General features: G+C 35.0%; 1 protein-coding gene across 3 annotated transcripts in view; it reads left to right on the top strand.

Annotated features, from left to right (window-relative positions):
* The window catches only part of LOC306656528 (uncharacterized protein), a 79,542-nt gene that overhangs the window by 46,857 nt on the left and 18,159 nt on the right, over positions 1-14,526 (top strand). For all 3 annotated transcript variants that reach the window (XM_079131847.1, XM_079131848.1, XM_079131849.1), the window contains exon 4: positions 3,454-3,556. In XM_079131847.1, coding sequence (XP_078987973.1) covers positions 3,454-3,556 — 103 coding nt within the window. The remainder of the gene's footprint in view (positions 1-3,453; positions 3,557-14,526) is intronic.

The following is a 14,526-nucleotide window of genomic DNA, read 5'->3' as shown; positions in this document are numbered from 1 at the left end:
AAAATGCCAACTTAAAAGAGCTTTTATTGACCAAATTTAGACTATTCAGATTCATAGAGGAAGGACCATTATTATAATAATTGGAATCATTTGAATCTGTGAAAAGCCATGTTGATGCTCTAAAAGAGCAAGCAAACCATTCATCAAAATCATACCTATATATGTAAGTCAATCAATTGATCCTAGTTACAAAAAAATAGAAAAGTATATACCTCATGGTTACTGGCTAAATAATCACTTATCAAATTTCAAGGAGTAGACCATAGAGAAAAAGATTTGTGATGATGGTCATCATACCCTATTCAGTCCAAGAATTTCTCCAGTGCAAAAGTGCTTTGTTTTGTGGTACTGGGAATTGAATCAACGGGTGCTTTTACTTCTAAGCTACATCCACATCCCCAGCTCTTTTTATTTTTTATTTTGTGACAGGTTCTCACCAAATTGCCAAGGTTGACCTCCTGCCTCAGCCTCCTGAATAGCTGGGATTGTAAGCATGCACCACCACAGCTAGCTTTGTGTTTTGGGGTAGAGGTGGGGGTGTCTTTCTGTTGCCCAGGCTGGCCTCAAGTAATTCTTTTGCCTTAGCCACTAGAGTAGCTGTACCCAGCTTGCATGAATTTTGAGGGACGTTTCAAGGACATGTGGGACCTAATTTGAACAAATGCTCAGGGAAGCTAGAGATTTGAATTTAATTTTTTTTTTTTTTTTTTTTTTTTTGGTGCTGGAGATTGAATCCAAGACCTCACACAAGCTAAGCATGAGCTCTACCACTAAGCTACAGCCCCTACCCCAAGCTTTAACATTTTTTATAACCCACTTGCTCTAAGGAAACTCCCAAATGTATGCTAGTGTGTGTTTCAAGATTAGTTGGCAAGCATTCCCCAGAGTCTCAAGCAACCGAAGGAGTTCGGAATCTATACCTCTTCCTTACCTCCCAAAGAGTTAAATAGAGACAACTTGTCCCTGGAAAAAACTTTACTTTTATTAGGATCTCTCTGACTACTATATTCCCACAAGGATTCTAAGGCCCCAGGATTCTGTTCAGGAAGCAATATTGTCTAGTTTCTGGCTTTCTTATTTTAATCAAAATTGTATAATTGTTTTCAGCTTACTTTCTCACTTGGAAAGAAAAAGATAATATTGACAGCTGTTGAAAATTGTTTATATAGGATGAGATCCTTTGGATTTAGCAATTACAAGGCCACAGCTTGTGTATTTTTGTGGTACAATGATATAAATTAGTTAAATTATAATTCTTAAGTACATACACAATTATTATATCATTTCCTTTTCAACATTTTTGAAATGTATACCATAAATCCTGATATTTTCTATACATTATTAGCAGTTTTATGTTTTAAAGCAAAATTACTGTTTTTCTTACCATAAGAAAACTATTCTGCCAAAAAAAGAAAGAAAAGCAGTCCACCAAAATTTAGAATGCCTATTTATGTGGAAAATGAAATCATAATGTTTAATATAACAGGATCACACATATACAAAAAGAAAAAATGTCAAAGGGCCAACATGATAAAAATAAGGTGAAGAATTTTTAGGTCACTCTGAAGTCTGATAGCATGATGTTATTCTTGGACAGTTCCCAAGAGAACCATTCTGAGTTGTGGAGCAACATTATAATTTGGATTAGTTGTTTTATAAAAGAATTTATTGATCTGTGTACAAACTCTGTATCCATGAGAAATGGCCATTGTGGGGCGGGGAGACATGTTCCTAAATCTGAATGGCTATTAGCATAAGCATCTTCAGTCTTTTGTATTCATTACATAAGTATATCAGATCATTTACTAAGAATATGTGAACTCTTTTGTTTCTACTAGTTTGACTAATAACCTGGATACCTCTGAGCAGAGAGTAAATGTGAAGATCGACCATGGTTCTGAGGAGTTCAGCAGGGCTAGACAATTTGTTTCTTTTGTCTAATTGATGAAAGAGCCAATTACCATATTGTATGTTCTTTTTAAAATTGGAAATTTTGTGTGTGAACTTTTTGTTTTTGTTTTGTTTTGTTTTTGGTACCAGGGATTGAACTCAGAGTCGCTTAACCACTGAACCATATCCCCAGACCTTTTTATTTTTAATTTTGAGGCAGGGTCTCTCTAGCTAAATTGCTGAAGCTGGTCCCAATGGATTCTCCTGCCTCAGCCTCCTGTCACAGGGATTACAGGCATGTGCCACCAACACCCAACACTCTGAACTCATTTTTAAAGTACCTCTCAGGCCTGGGGGTGTAGCTCTGTGGGAAAGTATGTACTATATAAGTCCCTGAGTATGTTACCCAGCACCAAAAAATAAAAATAAAATGAAATGAAAAGTAAACATATGTATATATGTGTGTTTATAAATATGTTTGGACATATCTCTATATATCTATATCTGTATCTCCTCTCTAGATTCCCTTTTTAAGGAATTTGAGGTAGTACTTTCTAGAAAGAGTTGTTTGTTTGCAGTACTATGAATCAAACCCAGGGCCCCGCACATGACAAGTAAGCTACTTTGCTACTAAGCTACATCCCCAGCCCTTTTCACTTTTTTATTTTGAGATAGGGTCTCTCTCATTTGCCTAGGATGGCCTCAAACTCTCAATTCTTCTGCCTTCCCCAGATAGCTGGGATTATAGGTATGGTCACCTGACCAAGAGTTAGTTTGTTAAATCCTATGTAGCTATGTCTTGCATTTTTTATTTGGAATGGTCTCTTGGGAGAATTAATGTATTGCTAAGTAACTCCAGTGGCCCAATAAAACATTAACTTACAAATCAGTAATTCTGAACATTAATGTTGACAGCTTATAAGTAAAGAAAGTATATAGTAAGGGGTGGGCAGATATAGAGGACTGAAACATTGGACGTGACAGAAAATGAAGGAATAAAGCATACTGAGGTGCAATTTAGACTGTTCTTAAGAAAACTTAAGGACTGTTCTTAGTAAAGCAGGCCTGGATATATTATAGTCTGAACCTAAGAAAAAGACAAAAATATGGAAAGTAGATTTTAAAAAAAAAGCAACGCTTAGCCAGGCTTAGTGATACAATACATGCCTATATCTGAGCTACTCAGGAGGTTGAGGCGAGAGAATGGCAATTTCAAGGCTGACCTGGGCAACTCAGCAGCACCCTTTTTCAGTGTAAAAAATAACAAGGGTTAGGGATGTGGCTGAGTGGTAAACCACCCGGAATGCAATCTTCAGTACTTAAAAAAAAAAAAAAAAAAAAAAGTAATGCTTTGCATACTAAGGAATAATAATTCAAATGCCAGCAGTTTTTTCTTCAGAAAATGTAGAAACCAGAGAACAGTATAATATCATCTTAAAAACTGAACCAGTAAATCAGTTAGTCTAGAATTCTGTGTCCAGTGGTGGAAGTGTCTTTCAGGAATGATGGCAAAATTAAGACAGTTTTATAAATGGAAAACTAAGAGAAATTTGTCTTCAGCAGACCTGTACTACAAGAAATGATAATGGAACTTCTTCAAGTGAAAAAGGAATGATATTAGCAGAAAAGTTGGATCTACTGGAGCAAATGAAGGACGTCAGAAATGGTAAATATTTGGATAAAAATAAAAGAATATATTTATCCTTTTAAGTTCTGTATAAAGATCAATGGATGATACTTAAGCAAAAATTATAATGTCCTTCAGGATTTTTAGTGTATTTATTTTTTAAATATATAATAAAACTAATATAAAATACATAAAACTTTAAAAATATGGTGTGTGGGGGATGGTGATTGAAGGTACCTTGTCTCAAATTTAAAAATGAAAAGAACTGGGTATGTTGCTCAGTGGTAAAGCGTCTCTGAGTTCAGTCCCCAGTATTGCAAGAAAAAAGGAGAAATGAAAACCATAGACATAAGGAATGAAAGAGATTTTACAGGCACTAAAAGGATATTGGAGAATATTTTTAACTTACTGTCATCAAATTCAGCAAATTAGGTAAGATGGATAAGTTCCTTTAGAGAACAGCTTATCAAAATTGACACAGAAATAGACAAATCTCAAAATATCTACAAATATTTCAGAAAAAAGAAGAAAGGAGAACATTGCTAAACACAATTTATTAGGTAATAATGGCCTTAACACCAAAATCTGACAAATGCATTACCTAGAAAACAATTTCAGACCAGAATCCCTCACGAACATAAATGCAAAGATAATTTACACAGCTGCATATTAAATAATATGTAAAAGGATAAAATCATAAACAAATAGGATTTATTCTGGGAATGCAAGGTTCAGTCAACCCTCAATACGATCAAATTTTATTTACTACATTAACAAAAGAGAAAAATTATATGATCATTTCAAAACATGCAGAAGAAGCAGTTGACAAAATCCAACACATATTCATGAAAATTCCATGAGAAATTGAAATCTCAGGTGTTGGTGGAAATGTTCTCTTTGATAAAGAGTATCTACTTGAAAATCCACAGTTAACATCATTAGCCATCAGAGAAAAATTACAATGAGATACCACTTCCCACTCATTTAGTTATTTGTCATACTAGGGAGGGAACCCGAGGGCCTCAGCATGTTAAGCATGCAGTCTTAACCCTGGGTTATACCTCCAGTCCCTAGGATGGTTTTAGAAAGTAGAAAGAAAGAAACAAGCATTGAGGACTGGGGAAGTAATTGGTGGTAAAGCACTTGCCTAGCAAGCATGGGGCCCGTCTTTCAATCTGCAAAACAAAAACAAACAGAAAATGAAACAAGCATTGATGAAGACATGGAGAAACTTTGGAAACTCTCTTGTTATTTATGGAAATTAAAATGGTTCAGCCACTGTGGGAAATAGTTTGGCAGTTCTTGAAAATTTAAACAGAATTAACATATAACCCAAGAATTCTACTCAGGTATCTACCCTAAAACAATTGAGTATAGTCACTTAAATACTTACACAGAAATGTTTATAGCAGCACTAATCACAGTAGCCAGAAGGTATAGAAAAAACCTAAATGTCCATTATTGAATGAATATAGAAACAAATGGTGATATAGCGATACAACGGAGCCAACAAAAAGCAATGATGTAGTGATACATGTTGCAATACAGATAAGCCTCAATAATATGCTAAGTGAAAGAAATCGGACACAAAGGGCCACATATATGATTCCATTTATATGAAATATCTAGAATAGTTAAATCTAGAGACAGAAAGTAGATTGGTAGTTGCTAATAGCTGGGCTTTGTTGGTGGAGGAAGGAGAGAATAAAGAATACCTGCTTCATAGGAATAGGGTGTTATTTCAGGGAAATGAAAATATTTTGCAATTAGATAAAATGGTGACTTCACAACATTATGAATGTAAAAGATGCCCTTGAATTGTTCCCTTTAAAACTGTTAATTCAATTACTTTTTTCTTTTATTTTTTGGTGGTGCTGGGATCAAACCCAAGGCCTTGTACATATTAAGTATGACTCTAGCATTAAGCTATATCCCAGTCCTAAAGTGGTTAATTTTATGTTCTGTAAATTCTCACAGTAACACATGCAAAGGAACACAAACTTACATTGAGTTTCCTTTAAACACCATATAAAATGGATACCACTTAAAAGCCTGACCATATCAAGTTTTGATATAATTATAGAGGAACTGGAACACTTGTTCACTGCTAGTGGAAGTATAAAATTATCAAACCACCTTGGAAAGTATCTTGGTAGTTACTTAAAAAGTTAAACATGATTTAGCCAGTCTACTCTCAGCACTTTGCCCAAGGAAAAAAGAGCAAATGTTCACATGGACTTCTATTCTAGAATTTACATAGCAGATTTATTTTTAGTTTCTCATATTGGAAACAGCTAAAATGTATACCCACATATTAATGAATAATTAGATTGTGAGACTATCAATACAGTGAAATACTACTCAGCAGTATAGAATTGACACAATATAATTGAAGCCCAAAATAATTCTGCTGAGTGAAGAAATCCATACAAAAAGGAATATATACTGTATCATTTCATTTATGTTTAATTCTAAAAATATACAAACTAATCTGTAGTGGTAATAAGTAGATCAGCAGTTGCCTAGGACAAGGATGTGGACACAGGAGGGAGAAGGGATTACAAAAGGAATGAGAAAAATTTCAAGTGATACATATATTTACATCCTGATTGGGGATTAGTGTACTCATATATCAAAATGTATACTTGAAGGCTGGAATGGCTCAGTGGTAGAGCACAGGCCTACCATGTGTGAGGAACTGGGTTCGATCCTCAGTACCACATAAAAATTAATAAATAAAATAAAGGTATTGTGCTCATCTACAGCTAAAAAAGTTTTTAAAAGAATGTATACTTGAGATATATGGAAGTTATTGTACATCAGTACAGTAAACGTCAGTAAAACAGTTTTAAAAATAACCAATATTGGAGAGGCAACAGAGAAATTGAAACCCTCATACACTGCTTATAGAAGTGGAAAATGTGCAAAAACAGTTTGGGAATTTCCTAAACATGTTAAACATGGAGTTACCATAAAATCCATCAATTCTACACTTAAATATATGCTGCCCAAGCTAAAGGAAGACATGTTCCCACAGAAGTCACATACTCTAGTGTTTATAGAAGCATCACTCCTAATAGCCCAAGGGTTAAAATAACCCCCGTGCTATCAAATTAAGATGATATGATAAATATGATATATCAATACAATAAAATATTATTCAGACATGAAAAAGAATGAAGTACTAATACACAGTCCATGATTAATTCTTCCAAACATTATGCTGACTGGTTGTGGTGGTGCAGTCCTATAATCCCAGCTACTTAGGAGGCTAGGCAGGAGGATGGCAAGTTTGAGATCAGCCTGGGCAACCTAGTGAGACCCTCTCTCAGAGTAAAAACAATAACAACCAAAGGCTAGGAAAGGTAGCTCAGTGGTAGAGCACCCCCCTGGGTTCAGTCCCCTATACCACAAAAACAAAGACAAAAAAACCATTATGCTAAGTGAAATAAACTAGATGTGAAAGGACAAATCTTGTTTCAGTTCACTTTTATGTGAGGTATGTGATACATAGTACAGGAAAATGCATGAAATACAGAGTAGAGTAAAAGTTATCAAATGCCAGAAGCAAGAATATGGATACAGAGTTTCTCTTTAGGATTTTGAAAAACTCCTGGAAATGGAAAGTGGTGTTAGGTATACAACACTTTTAATGTGCCTAATGCCACTGAATTGTATACTTGAAAATGTTTAATATGGTTAATGGATGTTATATTAATTTTATCATAATGAATAAAGTAACATACAAAATTATTATAGCCTAATGTATAGGGGAGTTTGTTATGTTGGTTAGAAGTGGTTAACAATTCCTTTCCACAAACAAATAAGTATAAAGTGTGGAGAAAATTGTCAAAACAACTATTTACATGCATTGGAAATCAGCTTAAATCAATGTGTTGTATATACACAACACATTGAGAAACTTTTTGTTCTTTTAGTTGTAGTTGGACCCAATACCTTTATTTTATTTTTATGTGGTGTTCAGGATCAAACCCAGGGCCTCACGCATGCTAGGTAAGCACACTACCACTGAGCCACAACCCCAGCCCACTTGAGAAACATTTATTACTGAAAAACTTCTGCAATTTTTGTCAATCACAGTCTAAGGTTTTCTTCTTTGGAACTATTCCTGTATCCCTACTCCAAAATAGTAGCTTTACCAGCTTTTGACTTACTATGAAAATGATCACATTTGATGTCACAGGGTGCTCAGGATTGGGGAGTGAAAATCCATGTCTTTGACAACTAAAATTGTCAAATCGGGGTGGAAATGATGGCAGAAACTTCTAACTTTGTTAATCAGAGGTTGTAGTTCCATTTGGAACTGCACATATTTGATGGGAGATCCTGAAAATGAGATACCTACAGAGGGGTTCCACACATCCCTGGCAAACTAGGAAACTGTACACATATAACGAATACCCAAGACTACCTGGCAAAATCTGAAGAGAAAAGGAAACTAAAGAATTAGCTCCAACTTTGGAGGGTTGTGCAACCTGTGTACTGATAATTGTCAAGGGGTGAAAGTATTATTGGCTTACATTTGAGCACAGCATCTGGCCACATCATTGGCTGACCACTGAGTTATGCCATATTGGAGGAAACGTCTTCAAAGCCATATTATAGAGCTGGGTACAGTGGTACATGCCTGTAATCCCCGGGACTCAGGAGGCTAATGTAAGATCAGGAGTTCAAAGCCAGCCTCAGCAACTTAATGAGACTTTCTCTAAATAAAATACAAAAAGGGCTGGGGATGTGGCTCCCTGGTTAAGTACCCGAGTTCAATCCCTGGTACCAAAAAAAAAAAGTCTTACTACAAAATAATACTACAAAATAATAATAGAAATTTTAGTACTGTAAAGGAGATATTATATCAAGGCTTCCCAGTCTCTTGCAGAAAAATAGAAACAGGAGAAATGCTTCCTGACAGATTGTGTGAGTACAGCATTTACCAAATCTAAAACCACACATAGACATTACAAGAAAATAAGTATAGATCATTATCACTCATGAACATAGATGAAAAAAAAATCTTCAACAAAATATCAATGAATCAAATTTCACAGTGTATCAAGAGAATTATATACCACGTCCATGTATGATTTATCCCAGGCATGCAAGGTTGGTTCAGCATTCAAAAATTAATCAACAGCTAAAGAAGCAACATCTTATTGTAGTTTTCTATGAGTAATGCTATTAAGCAGGCACGATGTCTTTTTTTTTTTCTTTTAATGGTGCTGGGGATCAAACCCAGGACCTTGCATATGGTTTTCTTTTGGTTCCAGGGGCACTCAACCGCTGAGCCACATCCCTAGCCCTTTTTATTTTTTATTTTGAAACAGGGCCCTGCTAAGTTTCTGAGACTAGCTTTGAAGTTGGAATCCTTCTGCTTCAGCCTCACAAGCCTCTGGGGTTACAGGCATGTGCTACCATGTCTAGCCCCATCCCTTTTTATATTTTTACTTTGAGGCATGGTCTTGCTAAGTTGCTGTGGCTGACCTTGAACTTATCCCAGCCTCCCAAGTAACTGGAATGGGTATATGTCCGTATATCTGGCTAAAATGTTCTTTTTAACTTCTTTATTTAAAACTCCCGGAAGTATTCTACCTAACAAATACTCAATAAACACTGATATTAATGTTTTTAAAAATTCCTATAACATTTATATTAGACTCTTTTTAAATTTGTTTAAATGTATACATAATTTCAGATAATACACAGTTGACCCAGAGATTCTATAATTCTTTTAAAAGAATATATAGAAGGGTTGGGAAGAATTATAGCTTATATGTTTTGTGTCACCCATTATCTTTCACTAAAACTTACTTGATTTCCTGGAAATCAAAAAAACCATGGAAATGAATTTTAAATTTATGACTAAAAACCCCTGTATTATATAATTTAGAACAATGAATTTTAGGATAAATCAGTTATATTTTAATGACAAAATGCACCTCAAAAAATGGTATGTTCTACCAACCTGACACAGCTGATCCCACAAATGTACTTTGGAAGATACAGCAATACGTAGAAAACCAGCATTACGGCCAATGAGTAAACAAAGTAGTAGGATAGGAGATTGGCGGAAGAGTAATTGTGATATTGTACCAGGTATTTTTCCTAACTCTAAGGAAAGAGTTGGAATGGAAAAAAAAAAAAACCAAAAATCACATGCTTCTCCTCATAAAATTAAAATAGTTTTACTCATTAGAAAAAAGGTAATACTGGGCATGGTGACTGACACACATCTGTAATCTCAGTGACTCTGAGGCAGGAGGATCACAAACTCAAGACCAGCCTCAGCAACTTAGTGAGACCTGCCTCATAATAAGAAATAATAAGGTACACCAAGAATACAAATAATCCAGTCAACAAATGGGCTAAGGAAATGAACAGACACTTCACAGAGGAAGATGTACAAGCAATCAACAGATATATGAAAAAATGTTCAACATTTCTAGTAATAAGAGAAATGCAAATCAAAACTACCCTAAGATCTCATCTCACCCCAATTGGAATGGCAATTATCAAGAACACAAGCAACAATAGGTGTTGGCGAGGATGTGGGGAAAAAGGTACACTCATACATTGTTGGTGGGGTTGCAAATTAGTGCAGCCACTCTGGAAAGCAGTATGGAGATTCCTCAGAAAGCTTGGAATGGAACCACCATTTGACCCAGCTATCCCACTCCTTGGCCTATACCCAAAGAACTTAAAATCAGCATACTACAGAGATACAGCCACATCAATGTTCATAGCTGCTCAATTCACTATAGCCAGATTGTGGAACCAACGTAGATGCCCTTCAGTTGATGAATGGATAAAGAAACTGTGGCATATATATACAATGGAATATTACTCTGCCACGAAGAATGACAAAATTATGGCATTTGCAGGCAAATGGATGAAATTGGAGGATATCATGCTAAGTGAGATAAGCCAATCTCAAAAAACTAAAGGACGAATGATCTCGCTGATAAGCGGATGATGACACTTAATGGAGGGTGGGAGGGGTTAGTATTAGGGTTAGGGTTAGGTTTAGGGTTAGGGATAAGGAGGGTGGAAAGAAATGGAGGAAGGAAGGACTGTATAGAGGGAAAAGAGGGGTGGGAGGGGTGGGGGGAAGGAAAAAAAATAACAGAATGAATCAAACAACATTGCCCTATGTAAATTTATGATTTTTAATAAAATAAAATAAAATAAAAAAGAAAAAGAAATAATAAGGACTGAGGATGTGACTCAGTTATTTAAACAAAAACAAAAACAACAACAACAACAAAAAAAAAAAACCAAGAAAAAAAGAATTTTTCTTTAGCTCCTAGCATCCTCCTGATGGAGACAGGGTTCATATTATTCAGAAGGAGCTCTTACCATTCCATTAGTGCTTTTTGAGTTGGCCATAAAACTGCCCCAATCCATTCCCATTTTTTTCTCTCTTCATAATGTAAGAACAATGATGGAATAGTGTGTTGCATTCTTTGATACATGGTTCTCCACATAAATGAGGAAGCACCTTGATAAGCCTTATGTGCTGGGATTATAATTATTATAATTTTTAAAGGGACTTTAAAACATTTTCCTAGATAAGATGGATGAACAGATAAGGTTTTCCCTTATATCTGAAATAACTGAAATAAAAAAAAGAAAAGGAATATGTGAAACAAGTGTTTTGAAAACCTCAGGCATTTGGTAACAAAGGGCATTGTTCCCTGAGAGGAATATCAAACAGGGTGAGCACTACTATTCCTCTGCATTGGAAGACTTTTCAGGCCCTGTCACAAGAAAGGAGAATGGGGGCTGGGGCTGGGGTTGTAGGTCAGTGACATGAGCACTTGCCTTCCTTGTACAATGCTTTGGGTTCAATTCCTCTGCGTGCATCCCCTTCAAAAAAAGAACAATGGAAAACACAGAGACTCCTCACTTGAGGAGATATTACTCATAGTTTCTGAGATCAGGATGACTAAAATTTACAGGGTAGAATACTGGAGCAATGAGAGTTACTGCAAAGTTTCCCCCCTCAAGTTTTTAAGAAAGCACTATTCAGCTGATGAATTTGAGGAACTACCTGAGACTATGGAAAGAGCCATTAAAAGAGAAGAGGAAGGAGCAGTTAAGTTCTGAAAATAACAGGAATACTGCCTGGTCCCACCAGCCAGACTGCACAACCTCACAATTCTTAGAGCATTGGATATGATAATAAAAAGAATTACCTCAGTAGGACTTAGTCTTAAATTTAACTACTTCTGTGGTTCTGCTTTTAAAAATGTTAAAAGAAAGACCTGAAAAGTCCAAATTATTTCTAATCAATCATATTTCAGGGAAAAGCTCAAGAATATTTGTATCAAAAAATGGCTAGCACTTCACAAGGTTAAATTCACATATCTGACTCCTAGTAAAAAATGGTTAGACATGCAAAGAAGTGAGAAAATATCACAGTTTTGAGGAGATGAATCAGTTAAATGCAGTTGATTAATGCAGATGGGAGAATTAGCAGATGAAGATATCAAAAGTTGTTACAACTGTATTCCACATGTAAAACAAAGCTAAAGGAAAGATTGAACATGTTAAGTAGAAAAATGGAAGGCACAGAAAAGCTAAAGCAAACTTCTAGTCCTAATAACTACAATGCCTGAGTTGAAAAACTCAAGATGTAGTTTTAACAGCATATTGTATGGTGTAGAAGAAAAAAATTAATGAATTTGAAGACGTGATAGAAATCATTAAAAGGAAAGCGCTTAGAGGAAAGTGAATTATTACAATATGAATAGAACATTATTAAACTGTGGGATAACTTTATAAATAACATGTATTAAATTACAAGTACAACTTAATATATTTGTGATTGAATTGCTATTAGGTGGGAATGGGAGAAAAAATACTGGTTGAATTTTTCTAAATTTGATGAAATCTTAAAATTCAGAGACTAAAGAAGCTCAGTGAAACCCAAAACCAAGGAACATGAAGACTACATTAACATAAGTCGTCACTGAATTGTTCAGAACCAATCCTAGGAGAAAATATTGAAAAGGTATGAAGGAAAAGATATGATCTAGCATTCCGTTGTTTTGTAAATACCCCCAAAAAATAGTTTCTTTCATCTGCATAATATTTTGTACATGAATGTTCATAGCAACGTTATTTGTAATAGTTAAAGAGTAGAAGCAACCCAACTATAGAATAATTAAAATCCAGTATTTCCAGTTGAATACACTTTTATCAATAAAAGGGAATAAAGACACTTGGGTGTTGTGGCACATACCTATAATCCTCGCTTCTTGGAGGCTGAGGTAGGAGGATCACAAGTTTGAGGATAGCTTGGGCTACTAAGTGATACCCCTTTCTCAAAATTAAAAAAAAAAAAAAGGCCTGGCATGTAGCTCAGTGGTAGAATGCTTGCCTAGTGGGCCCAAGTCCTTGAGTTCAATCCCCAGTACTGCAAAAAAAAAAAGTAATGAATAATTGAAATATGCAGCAAAATGAAAGAATCTGAAAATAATTATTACAAATGGAAGAAATCAGTCACAAAAGAATATACTGTGTAATTCCATTTATATGAAATCCTAGAAAATGAAAACTATTATGATGAAAAGGAAATCACTGGTTGCTTGGAATCATGGAGTTGGGTAACATGGAAGAATAAAAAAGGAAGCATTTTGTATAAAGGAATAAAAGGAAACTTGGAGGTAATGGATGATTATATGAATAGTTTCATAGATATATATTGATTACAGAAGTAGTCTGCACACTTTAAATGTGTACAATTTATTACATACAAGTTACAAAAAAGTCTTCATTTTGCATTGTTAAAACATACACAAATTTTAGTCAGTATGGTTCAATTAAACCACACTGTGTCTCCTGAAAACATAGACTATTCATTGTAATTCCATGCAATACAAAATTTGTTGCTAGCTCTTCAGTCCACAAATCATTATAAGATATATAACATGATCAGTGACCAGTGACATGACTTTTTCAATGCTGGTGATGATTTTTCATTGCATATCTATCAATCAGTTTATGAACAGACAGCAAATCATGTTTCCTTTTCCTTCAGAGATAAACGTCTGTGACATTTTACCAAAATAGATAATTAAAAGTAGGAATTTTCTGATTCTGATTTTTAATTTTATATATCAATTTGATTAATCATTGGGGACCCAAATATTTGCTCAGTCATTACTCCAGGTGGGTTTGTGAGGGTGTTAGTTGAGATTTACATTTGAATTAATAGAGTGAATAATGCAGATTATCATACCTAATGTGGATAACTGTCATCCAGTCACTTGAAAGCCTAACTGAAACAAAAGGTTGACCTTACTGTAAGAGTTAACACCTCCTACCTGAATATATTGAGCTGGGACATAATTTTTTCCCACCTTCAGACTTACATTAAAACATACCTTCTTGGGTCTTAGGCCTACCATCTTTTGTACTAGAACCTATACTATTGGCTGTGGGTCTCCAGTTTGCTGGCTGCAGGTCTTGAAACTATTAAATAATCACGAGCCAATTACTTATAATAAGTCTCTTTCTATATACATGTACATCCTATTGGTTCTGTTTTTCAGGAGGATGCTAACTAATACAGATTTTGATTCCATGATACTACTCTGCTATAACAATACCTAAAAATGTGAAAGTAGTTTTAGAAATAATAGGTAATATGTAGAGACTGGAAGAGTTTTTAGTTCTATCATTCCAGAAATAACATTCAACATGATTTTGTTGTAACATTCAACATGATTTTGTTGAGGGTTCAGAAAGAAACCTAGAAAGAAACTTCCATCTTCACATGGAATACATAAGTAATGGTGAACAGAAAGTTGATAGAAATCTAGATATTCAAAGCCCCTTTTCTGATAAAGTCTCAGATGGAAATAAGGAATGGGTTAGTGAAACTGGAAGGAAGCTGATTATCATTATAAAGTAGCAAAGAACTAGCCTGAATTACTTTCTAGAGTGAGGTTTTGTTTGTTTGGGATTGAACCCAGGGGTGCTCAACCATT

Source organism: Sciurus vulgaris (genome assembly GCF_902686455.1).
Source record: "Sciurus vulgaris genome assembly, chromosome: 3".
NCBI lineage: Eukaryota > Metazoa > Chordata > Mammalia > Rodentia > Sciuridae > Sciurus > Sciurus vulgaris.
This window is presented reverse-complemented; position numbering and strand designations above follow the sequence as displayed.